The following is a 12900-nucleotide window of genomic DNA, read 5'->3' as shown; positions in this document are numbered from 1 at the left end:
CAATTTAATCCTTGGCCCAACGTCACCAAATCACAAATCAATGGTAGTAAATTTCAGACACGACAAATACGGGCACAATTTGAACAGTGATGTAGGATTCTTATCCCACCATTACGAGGCTCCTCAACCAGTCAGTTTATACTCAACATTTTTCACAATGCAAGTGTGTAGCTTCAATTTTTCAACACAACTGGGGCTATTTCAAAATGTTTCCCCAACTGGCTTAGCCCTCAAGGGTTAAGTGCAAACTCTGGTGCCAACAAGCAAGAATTACCTCACTTCCGATCACTGCAGACAACAGGAAAGAACACACTTGGGTCACAGGAGAGTGTTAAATCCTAGCTGCTGATCCAGTGGTGGGAAGCTGGACTACAAGAGGGAATGCAAATAAATCCCAAATCTAGCTGCACGTAGAAGCCCGCAAATGACATTGCCAAGAGGCAGAGCCACCTCCGATGCACCAAGTTGCCCCCACTTAATCCTCTAAACCAAAACATGGTCAGACAGGTATTTTAAACACACACACACACACACACACACACACGACAGCAGTTTTCTATAACCTGTGTTCAATACTTACTCTTCCTCCTCATCAGATGAGGATGATCTGGATGTGCGATCACTCTTCTCACTAGACTTATCATCCTCTTCTTCCTCTTCATCATCTGAGTATACTTCACTAGTTTTTAATGGCTGTTTTTTTGCAAGCAACTCAGCTGAAAAAGGAAATAATTGAGCCTTTATTTTTGCTGAAAGCTTCTCCTTGCACTTGGAACCTTCAGTTGTAAGAGACAGGATAACCAGATAATTATGTGCTCACAAGCTGGAAACCAGCTTCATAGCATACAGTTACACTTACTCCTAAGTATTCACTTAGTCACTGTAGGTATACTATTTGAAACAAACAGGAGTATGCAAAAGTTACCTAAATCTCAGCTGTGCTCATTTGAAACACTGGGTGTTGAACAGCAACGTGATAAGGAAACAGGATTCACATATGCACACTTGAGCTTATTGCTACCTTGCCAGTCTATCTGCTCATGACAACAACTTTTGGAAGAAAAAGGCACAGACCCCTAAGGTATGAGACCTTTTTAACCATTCTAGGCAAGAACCAAGGCCAAAAGATGGTGTCGCAACTGCAGTCTACAACAAGATGCCTGGGGCATGTGGTGGAAAGTACAAAATATGTTCTGTTTACATGTATAGAAACAGATGGCCATAGAGAAAACATTACTGAGAAATTAACAGAGTCTAGGTGGTTTAGGGGTACAGTAATGGGAGCTTTCACCTCTAGGTAGCCACTTGAACTACATCTCAAGCTGGCAGGAATGAAATGTTGTCAAGTGATCACTATTCAATGGACTGTGTGAAATTATTTGGTGGTTTCAGTCCACTCCCCAGTGAATACACATCCCTGTCTCACAAGCCACCACCGCCAACTGGCACCTTTAATAGCAATTTCAGTCAAAAGACCAAGGAACGAGTGAACATGGAAATGGCAATTTTGGAGTGAACAAAGGTCAAGGTTGGAGCATATTAGGGGCGGAGTGTGAGTGGGGAAGCTTGATTAAAGATTTTGGGCTAAGTTTACATGAAATTGTATTGAAGATTTTTTTTTTTTTAAATTAAAAACCACACAGTTCCGAAGATATTACAGGGTTTAGAATCAGTTCAGTAGGCCACTGAAGAACAAAATGTACTGGCTTTTAAAATGGTGGAGGCAGCACTATAGGGAGAAGTGGGTTTGGGAAAACTCTGCCAAAACAAGAATTGGGGGCAAACAAAGAGGAAATGGGGAAACAAGAAAACCACCATTAGTTTCTAAACCAAATCAATCCACTTAACTGAGTTTTTTGTATTGACACCAGTTTAGAGACTAGTGCCCCAGCATCACCTGCTACAGCCATATTACATGATTAGTAAACGCACTCCAAATTACGTTCTTTGCAGGTCAACAACAAATTTTCACACTCACCTGTTCTGTTCTTCCTTTTCTCTCTCTCTGCTTTCAGTTCCTCCATGGCCTGAGATTTCTTATCCAGTTTCTCATCCCGCTTTGACCGTCGTTCTTTGTTGTGTGACATCACCTAAAGGGCGTGCACAGAGAACACTTCATTACCTAGCCACAGCTCAGAGACTGAAATGAGGAACAAAGTTAAAAGTTCTCTATTCTAGAATTAGAGCTGGTTGAAATTTTTCATTCGAACGATTCAATAAAGTCCCTTTCCCCTCCCCCCAAAAACCTGAAAATTTTCAGAAAAGCCTTTGAAAATCCTAAGCTCTGTGTCAAAACTGAAGATTGATATTTCAAATTTCAAAGTTTAATTTTTTGTTTCTCTCTTCTTTGCTTTTTCCTTCCTTATTCCTTTCTGCCATTGAGTTTTGCCTAGAGTTTGTTTTCACTTTTTTGGCTAAATTTCAGAACTTCAATTTTGGAAGAGTTACAGAGTGGCAAAAGCAAAAATGAAACTAACTTTGCGAGTCTCAGAAGTTTTGAAAAGTTAAAATGGCAACAGAAAAATGGGGCAATCAAGGTAAATAATCCTGGACATCATTCATTTTATTGCACGCAGTGACAAAAGGGAAAAAGGGGGATGATGGGGAAAAAGTTATACATTTTTCAAAATATATTTTGCACAGAATTTCAAAAAACAAAATACTGTTCCATTTCAAACTCTGCAAGATGGAAACAACTTGAAGATGCCATTTTTCACAAGAGATTTTTCCATTTTCAGCACCTCTATCTCAAATACCTGGTAGTGTAGTATGGAAGGTTCTATCAGCATAAGTCCTGAGCGACTTATGCAGGATATTCTTGGACAAAACCTTTCTAACACACCACGAGCTGAGTGTTCTGTTTATGCTGTGTGTTCCAGAACTACTATAGTACAAATGATTTGGGTTCAAGAGTTACTATTTTTCCCCCTCCAGACTTTCTTGGTACCACAAGCCCAACAGCATAGACATCAAGGGCAAAAACCAACTAAAATTTTTAGATGTAGCTGAACGTTTCCTAAAGTAGCTCTACTACCATCACTGTAAAGTCTGATCTTGGAACTTCCCAATGGAACACAAGTAGAAAGCTCAGGCCCTTGCCTTTCGAGTGGTATAAAGCTCTCATTTCTAGCCCTCGTGGGTTATGAGATAGCAGACTTTAAAATCTGTCATCGGTGCAAGAGTGCATATTGCACAACCTGCACTTCAGACCAATGAAGTTTCTTTGCAAGGGCAAAAAAACCAAACAACAACAACAAAATCGTTTCACTGGCAGGTTGTTTTTCAAAAAAAAGTGGCAGTTGTTTGAAGTTGTTCAAATGTTTGGAATTTTAGAGGTAGCCCCTAGGAAAGATGGAATAGTTGGCAAAATACACACGAGTCAATTAAAGATGCAGAAAAATTGTAACATGTGGCTCTGCCATTTATCACATATAAGTAAAGTACACACAAGGGATGTTACCCAGATAGGAGATAAAAGACTATATAGACAAAGCGGGTTCTTTCTTTATATTTGCTAGAAGAGTAAAATTGTGTAAATTAAATTTCACACAGAAAGCTATATTAAAAGAGCATTAAAGTTGCCAAGTGAAGCACTCAAGAGGCAAGAAATACCAAAGTATTCTTGCATAATTAACTCTTACCCCTTATGCATGTGAATTACAATACAGTCCTTCATGACATGAACACATTCCTTCAGAGCCCTACCTCTGGCCCCCCTAGAACATTGCCACATGCACTTGCACGTGTAATGAGAAATTCAGCTCAACTTCCTTATAAATGCAGGTAATAGAGTCATCAGAATATTCCGAGGTCGTTCTTCAAAGAGAACTCTCATATAAAGTCTGTACACATGCACAACACACGTTTAAGAACTTATAACTTGACTTAATTCTAAACAGATTTTCCACCAGACTACAGAAAGTCTCTAGGCTGCAGATGTGCTTATGTCCCTACCACCTTTTACACTTCTGCTCCACACCAGAGGGGCACTAGGAGCTATTAATTTTTTTTAAAAAATAGAAAAATTATTATTCATTATTCTTTGCTCAAAAATGGCTTAACTGTTTTTGGTCAAACTCCCCTAAAAAATTCACTTCCACCATGGGACCAAATGTGGGAAATTTCAGCTTGAAAGGTAAAAGTTTGACAAAAAGATATAAGCAACAACAAAAAGCCCCTTTAGAATGAAAACAGTTAAGCAAATATTATATAATAGAAGAACAAATATAGCTATATATTTTCTTTAATTTGTACGTTCTTTGTGATCTGAAAACTCAAGATTGCATTGAGCACAGAAGTGACCTGACTTCCCTGCCCCCTACCAGGTTGCTGGGAGGGGTATGGAAAGTGGCAGGAAGGAGGGCAAAAGGCAGCAGCATTCCTCTGTGGGATAAAGTGACTCTAGTAGTGAGAATTGCTGTTTCTCTTACCTGGCATTCCTGGATCTGTGAGAGCTTTTTCTTCTCCTGCTCTTCCTCTTGCTTTTTCTTTTTCTCCTTTTTTTCTTTCTTTTTTGCTGTTTTTAGTTTCTTCTTAATTTCAAATCTAGGCATAAACAAGTGGGGCAGAAGAAAGTAGATGAAAGGGCTGAAACCAATTTCCGGCATGACTCAGATAAGGACGGGCATCAGATTCAAGGAGCATTATGGATTAAAAACTGAGATGGACAGTAAGTATAAAATATTGAGTTCTCTATCACTGAAATAGTGCCTGAAGTTAAAGAAAATGGATACATGCTCAATTCACAGTTGAGCCACAGTTATGCTGTGATAAAATGGGAATTGGAACAGTCAAGCCAAGTACAGTAAGAACCAGTAGTTGAAGTTTGATAGTAATCTAGAACCCAGACACCTACTCCTTGGAAAGGTACATGTGATGCCATGTTATACCTAGGGGAACAGACATACTAACTTGCAAATTTTGTTATTTGTTACATTGCAGAACAGTGCCTAAATATAATCAGGTTCTTTAGATTTCAGCCTAAAAGCTTGTGAAGTTTCTTTTTCAGCACCCATACAAACTTCAGTGTTCAACTCCACAGCTATAGACCTTTCCAAAAGAACCAGAAAAAGCATGCCTCTAGTATTCATAAGCTACAAGAACAAAATTGTATTTCAGATTTGGTCCCAGTTCTATCATACACATAATTCACATTACAAAACAGCCAGAGAACAAAGACATGGCTTGACATTATTATAAAACTACAATTAGGGCTTCCATTCAAACACCAGCCAACTTGGGAGGAGACATGCACAGAATGGGGAGGAGTGCTGCAGCAGAGTGATTGAGCCTACAGCGGAGAAAAGCAGCATATTTTTGATGCCTGCATGTACAAACTCAACGCTGACCTGTATAGCATCATTTATGTAGATGGGTCTTCCAATGGGTTTATGCTCAAATAAATTTGTTAGTCTCTAAGGTGCCACAAGTACTCCTGTTCTTTTTGCGGATACAGACTAACACGCTGCTACTCTGAAACCTGTCACAGAAACAGTGCTCGCTTCCTTTAATAATAATAATAATAATAATAATAATAATAATAATAATTAAAAAAAAAAGTAAAACTAAGAATCTAGATTTTCTGGTTAGAGAACACCATCTCTACTCTAACAGCCCAATCCTGCAAAAGATTGAGCATGTATGTAACTTTACTCAAACAAGTAGTTCTATTGGAACACTTAGCCCCCAAGAAGAATGTTGACAAACTTTTATTAATGTGCTCTGTTGAGGGACCAGAGCGGAGTAAATTAGTTTCCAGTTCTCATCAACCTCCTTTCAAGAGGCTCAGTCAATGAAGGCTCTCTACCACTCCACTAGGAATCTCCAAAAACCCGCTGCTGAGCCCTGGAAAAAGGTATTCTGTTCACTCAAGAAGGGTATCACTTGCCAGCCACTGGCCCCAGCTCCCAAGATGTTATCGGAAAATCACAATTAGTGTTTCCAGAGTTTCAAAACACCAGCTCCATGCTGATATCTCCCCATATCTTGTTCAACATGCAGTCCACCTTGCCTTAGAGAAAGTGAAAGTAGAATGGAGGGAAACTGGGCACTGAAGAGCACAGATCAAGGGAAGATGGAACTACCCCACAAGGGGTGAGGAGGAGACCATGTGGGACTAGCTCCTCCCTAGAGTCCAAGCTCAACTTCATCTTCCTTTTCTCCAGCACAGTGGCTCCCCTCCAGGTTGCCTCAGCAGACACCTTCAAATATTCAAAGTTGACTATTCCAAGGTGTTAAATCTCCATATCCTAAAGGATGATCAACTAAACCCCGCCAACATGTTAACATGTTTAGTTCAACTCCACTTTCCTAACGCACAGAACAATGTAACAGCAAGTCACTGAGGTGGATCCAAAACATCATGGATTGAGGAGTTACATGGGTATATCACAGAGTATTTCCTAGGATGAGAAACTAAACTCCCCCTCATCTAGCAAACTTTTGCAAAACACTTTAAATTCAACAAGTTGCCAAAATTTTAAAAATTAAACAGAAGACCCTGAAAAGATCTTGAGCCACTCCTAGCAATGCTCAGCTGTTTATAGGTTTTCTTAACCAGCATGGTAACTAGACCAACTGAGCAGATGGTTTGTAAGAGATGGGGATTCTCAAGTTATTCCCCTGGGGATTTAGAGAGACACTTGCTCCATTCTGGCACTTTCAGTACAGCAGACATTACCTGAGCATCAAGAATTCTGCACTGAAGATGATCGAAGCAGTAGCAATGTAGAAGCCCATGTAAGTTTCTAAAGTGAAAGGAAATTAGTTCCTCTGAGGGGTCCAAGCTTCTCTTATGGCACATAAGCTGTAATATAATGGCTATGCAGCTGCTCCATTACAAGCCACTTGGTTGGGGGAGAAATGAATGGATTCCCTTTTCTCCTACCCTCTGATTCTCCGCACAAAGCCTGCATCGATTCACCTCAATAGAGTGTTAACACAAACCTAGAGACAACAGTTTAAAATTCTCAGCTTCAACTACTTGCTTTAGCAGAAACATCCATTTCAACTGAGGCTGTGAATACAGAGTGTGTAGAATACCACCAATTTTTCACCCAAACTGATTCATGAACTATCTGAAGACAGAGACTGTTCAGAGAAGACTTGGAAGAAACTGCTAAAAGCAGACTCTAGTAACAGCCAGGCTGGGCCAGACTCATGAAGATCCCATAACTGATCATACTGGCATGGGTAGTAGGCCAGAACCCTCCCCTCTACAGACCTGCCAGAGGAAAGGAGGGAAGAAGAGATGAAAAACATTGAGAAAAAGTAGAATAGAAGGGAAAAATCTGTTTCATGTAAACCATAATTTTGTCAGTTACACGCAACAGCACCACCTTTAACAGAAAGAATTTTATCACTGAAATAGCAAGTTTGACAAGAGAGAGAGACACAACAACCACTCAATCTAAGGCCTTGTCTACACTACAAAGTTTTGTTGACAAAAGGTAGCTGTTCACCACTCCGAAGGTGTCTAGCCAGACAATGAACCATCACCTGGTTAAGCAGCCATTCTTCAGCAGGAAAAAGGGGTGTGAGCAAAAAAATGTATATCCTGACAGTGGAACAGCTGGAAGTTCCCATGCAAACAGACTTGCTGTCGCCTGAATCCCAGCTGGAGTTGATTCTCAAAGAAGAGAAATGCTACAAGAAAGGGGAACATTCTCCAGATTATCTTTCTCCCCTCATCTCTAACTCATGGCATCAACACTTGAAAGACAAAGGAAGCATCACTGAACTGGGGGAGGAGTCCTGGCTGAAAAGAATCCAGCCAGACTGCTGTAAGCACGTGGTGAGAGAAACCTTTTTACTTTAAATTCACTTAGCTTGTTAAGTTAGGTATTCATTTGAATTTTACCTTTTATATTTTTGTAACCAATTCTGATTTATTCCTCATTACATGTAATCACTTAAAATCCATCTTTCGGTAGTTAATAAACTTGTTTTATTGTTTTATCTAAACCAGTGTACATTTGGATTGAAGAGTTCTCTCAAATGAAGTTGTCCAAACATTATTTTCTATGAATAAAATAGACTATGAGCTTGTATTGTCCAGAAGGAAAGAGCTGAACAGTACAAGATGCACATTCTGGGGACAAGTCTGGGACTGGGAATTTGCTGGTGTCACTCTGCAATATAATTCAGGAGTGAATGGCTAGAGCACTCATAACTCAGCTGGCAGTAATTTGCATGCGAGAGGCCGTATGTGAGCAGGCCAAAAGTGGTTGCTCTCACAGCAAAGCAGTGTAAAAGGCACCCCAGCTTGAAGAATTGAGAGGACACAGCTGTTCAGCAATCCAGATTGTACCCTGAGTAATGTCACATGGTCTTCTCATGGATCAGTAGCTGGTTAGAAGACAGGAAACAAAAGGGTAGGAATGCAAGCTCAGTTTTCACAGTGGGGAGAGGTAAATAGCAGGGTCCCCCCAAGGATCTGTATTGAGACCAATGCTGTTCAACATATTCATAATAAATGATCTGGAAAAAGGGGTAAACAGTGAGGTGGCAAAGTTTGCAGATGATTGCAGTTAGCTTTGGATTTAACTAAGAGTTACAAAGGGATCTCACAGAAATGGGTGACTGGGCAACAAAATTGCAGATGAAATTCAATGCTGATAAATGCGAAGTAATGCATGTTGTAAAACATAATCCCAACTATACCTAGGAAATGATGGGGTCTAAAAATTAGCTGTTACCACTCAAGAAAGAGATATTGGAGTCGTCATGGATAGTTCTCTGAAAAACATCTGCTCACTGGCAGCAGCAGTCAAAAAAGCTAACAGAATGTTAGGAACCATTAGGAAATGGATAGAAAATAAGACAGAAAATATAATGCTGCTAGATAAATGTATGGTACGCCCACACCTTGACTACTGCATGCAGTTCTGGTCGCCCCATCTCAAAAAAGATATTAGAATTGGAAAAGATACAGAGAAGGGTAACAAAGATGATTAAGGATATGGAACAGCTTCCATACGAAGAGAAATTAAAAAGACTGTCTGTTCAGCTTAGTAAAGAGAAACTAAGCAGGGATATAACAGAGGTCTATAAAACCATGAATGGTGTAGAGAAAGTGCATAGGGAAGTGTTATTTACCCCTTCACATAATACAAGAACTAGGGGTCACTCAATGAAATTAATAGGCAGCAGGTTTAAAACAAACCAAAGCAAATGGTTCTTCACACAATGAACAGTCAACCTGTAGAACTCATCGCCAGAGGATGTTGTGAAGGGAAAAAGTATAAGTGGGTTTAAAAAAGAACTAGAGAAGTTCATGGAGAACAGGTCCATCAATGGCTATTAGTCAAGATGGTCCAGGACACAACCCTATGCTCTCGGTGTCTCTAATCCTCCAACTGCCAGAAGCTGGAACTGGATGACAGGGGATGGATCACTTGATAACTGCTCTGTTCTGTTCATTCCCTTTGAAGCATCTGGCACAGGCCACTGTCAGAAGACGGGATCCTGGGCTAGACAGACAATTGGTCTGACCCATTATGGCCGTTCTTATGTTCTTCTTAATTCATAAACTTACCTTCTCTTCAGCACTTCCCTCTTCTCTATCCGGTTAAATAGCTCCTGTTCCCTCTCCTTCTCTGTCATCTGTTCTAGCCGAGCTCTGTCCTCCTCATCTCCCATCAGGTCTTCCCCATAACCATCGTGGAACTCCTCATCTTCAGATGATGAATCTGAATCTGAGCTGGAGGAGGAGCTGTTGCTCTCTGAATCAGACACTTCACCTGAAATGAAACCATGGGACAATTATGTTATGCTGAGGTTAAACTAAGTACTCCAGCTTGGCCCTACCAACAATGGATGTGGAATATGGCAGCCATATTAGTTCTCCACTACACTAGTAACAGTATGGAATAAGAAGGAATCAGAATAAAGCCAATTAAATTGAAAGACAGTACATTTAAATGGAATACTTTGCTTTCACCCAAAATGCACTACTATCTACAAGGTATCATGGAGTCCAAGGACTTTACAGAATTTCCAAGAGATTATGGTGTCACTACTGTTCCACCATAATGTCCACTCAAAGATGCAAAGAAGTTTTCATTTTGATAGGACTGTTAAACTTATTTTTCCTGAAATGTAGAAGAAACAAAAATACTGAGTGACAGAGTATGTGAATTTTTCACGTTGTTTAGATGAAGATCAGGTTGATGCACACTGAATATAAGATATCAAAAGTGACTACCATTTTTTAATTTTTCAACCCTTTTTGACAAGAACGTTAATCTGTGATCTGATTTATGCCCCACATATTACTTTACATCTGCTAAGTAGGACACAGTACCACTTAGAAGTAGGTTCCAGGTTTCCTACAAGTTAGTTTTAATACACCAGCATGAAGCTGACAGCTTAAGCACTGTCAACATCATAATTCCCATAGTTGTTGAAACAACAGAATGTTGTTTGAATAGGACTTCAGGTGACAACATTGCTAAGCTACAACACAGGCTAGAGCTGAGACAGACTCCCCCAAGGGATAGTTCCTTGAGCAGACCTTAAGTTCATCTCTCAGCTCAACTGACGGTAGTTTATAGTTCCATACCCTTCACCACCTTTATTGCTAGACAACCCAAGAAGGCAATCAATTATAACTGCCAGTACCTCCCCACCATAACTTTACAAACAAATTAGCTTCAGGAACTGCTGAGAACAGAGCTTCGGCCTCTGATGGGACCACCCAAATATTACCCAGCCATACTGCATCTCGATTGATTGTTCCACATTGTCATTTTAACCAATACACCATATTGCCCTCCCAGAGTCACGGATGGAATCTTGGATTCCTGACCCCATCCCCAACAGATACTAAAAAGCAATACAGCCCTAGGACCCTATGAAATCTGTTTTATTATTGTGGATTTTCAGATTTATTATTTTCTGATTGCTTTTTTCCCCATTTTTTTTTTTTTAATTAATTCTGTCTTTATGGGGTTTTTTTTAAATCAAAATGGTTTGATACATTGACAACAATTAAGTAGCCTTACTGTAAATGCATAAAAATGTTCAGAATTGGACTGCAATGGGAAAAACTGATTTTACAAAAAAAATCCTACAATTTAAACAAAATAACCTGCAGATATACAGTATACAGTAAAAGTAATACATTGTAAATCACTTTTTAAAGTAGTGCTCAGTAACGTGACCAAACTAACATTGCTGAACAGTAACACAAGTACACAGAAGTAAGAGCTCTTACGGTGTCAATTCAACTGAATTCATATTTGAATTAAAAAGTAAAAAAATGCACTAAGCATCAAATATTTCATCCTTGCAGCAGTCATTGTTGCCATTTTAAATTCAACTCAGTACTTTCAAACTTCCTATATTCTGAAGGAATGCTTAAATTCATTTCAAATTTGATTAAATAATTTCAAACTATCACATCAGTTTATTGCTGAGTAGCATTACAAATTGACAAACTTAAACGTCATTTCTGGCAGACATCTCCACTATGGTACAACATGGTTAGCCTTGTAGTGTTTCCTTCAGAAAGTGATTCCCTCTTGGCTGCAAGTAGATTTTTATATTTACTAAAGCTTCTCTCTGTGTCTACAGAGCTGACAGGGAAAAAAGATGTAAGGGTAAGACAACCTCTGCTATTTTAGGCGCTCGTCCTTTCATAACTTTCCAGTAAGTGCAAAGATACAGTGGATCTGGGATAGGCTCATTTTGAGTGCTGCGCAGAAATACCAGCCATTGTTCATACAGTTCTGATGAGATGGTGGGCGAGAGGCGGTAGCTTGCTGTACTGATCAATGTTTTGTTGCATGGCTGGAGTCTGCCTGAGAGCCGCAACTCCTGTGAAACTAACACAGCAAGGAACTGAGTTCTCAAAAGCTGCACTTAAATCCCAGATGCTGGCCCTTCTCCCCTAGCCCTTGAACTCCCTGGTGGCCCTAGCACCCCGCATGTCCCTCCCCCACAGCCCTAGCCCCCACATCCCCCCTCCCAGCATCCACTGGTTTCTTACCTCTGGGGCTGCAGTTAGCTCAGCTGTGTAGCCTGCACTGCCCGCCTGCCACTGCGGTCCTAATGCTAGGGAGAGCCTGGATTCTGTATTATTTTGATTCCACGATTCCGTCCGAGTTCTTGTTAACAGAGATTTTATAGGGCTCTACACCCCCCAACTTCAATCTTGCAATCTAGCACAAATCCTTAAGCTCATATGCTCTTATATCAACAGATTGGCATATCTGATTGTCACACAGTTCATTCACTTAGGAAATTATTCTGCCTTAACATTGCTGAGGTGACTGTTAAGTTTTCCAGTCAGTGTGTGTTTGATAAAGCTGGGGAACATATTGCTTTTCAGTATTTGTTGAAAATGGAAGTAACAACCCTAAACTTCTAAGAATGTTATCACCACTACGGCAGGCATTATGAAAGTGGCAAAGAATATGGGAGAGTTTTCCCTTAATTTATTTTAATGCTTTTAAGGTTTTGAGTGGGTGGGATGTGCCTGGATGCAACAAGAACTGTCATTGTAAGTTTTTCTTTGCATTAATATGGATTACAGCATCTTCCTCTGAAATATCTGTTACCAGCCACTGTTCAAGACAGAATAATGGAATAGATAAACAATGGGTCTAACATCTTCCTAGACCTATTCCATTACCAGATACCTGCCTGACGTTTTTACCATAAACAAAGTTACACTTGACTTTTCTTCTACAATTTCAGCAACACATAGTATAAGAATTTTGATACAGTGTATAGGATAATTAGCAGTCTTATATGAATACATAATTAAGTATTCCCCATACAGCACAGTACCTGTAACGACAGTCAAAGGAAAAGTTTATGAGAGTGTGGGGGGACATCCATGGGAATAAAAGACAGTGGTTCCTAAAGGGGAGGAACAAACTAGAGGGCCTAAAAACT

General features: G+C 39.9%; 1 protein-coding gene across 1 annotated transcript in view; it reads right to left on the bottom strand.

Annotated features, from left to right (window-relative positions):
• RTF1 (RTF1 homolog, Paf1/RNA polymerase II complex component) overlaps positions 1-12900 on the bottom strand; it is a 42215-nt gene that overhangs the window by 18874 nt on the left and 10441 nt on the right. The window contains exons 4-7 of the mRNA XM_065403123.1: positions 9536-9740; positions 4431-4545; positions 1979-2090; positions 581-716 (exon numbers count right to left, since the gene is read on the bottom strand). Coding sequence (XP_065259195.1) covers positions 581-716; positions 1979-2090; positions 4431-4545; positions 9536-9740 — 568 coding nt within the window. The remainder of the gene's footprint in view (positions 1-580; positions 717-1978; positions 2091-4430; positions 4546-9535; positions 9741-12900) is intronic.

The sequence above is a fragment of the Emys orbicularis genome, chromosome 4 (assembly GCF_028017835.1).
Source record: "Emys orbicularis isolate rEmyOrb1 chromosome 4, rEmyOrb1.hap1, whole genome shotgun sequence".
NCBI lineage: Eukaryota > Metazoa > Chordata > Testudines > Emydidae > Emys > Emys orbicularis.
Note: the sequence above shows the minus strand (reverse complement) of the source record. Positions and strands in the feature narration are given on the sequence as shown.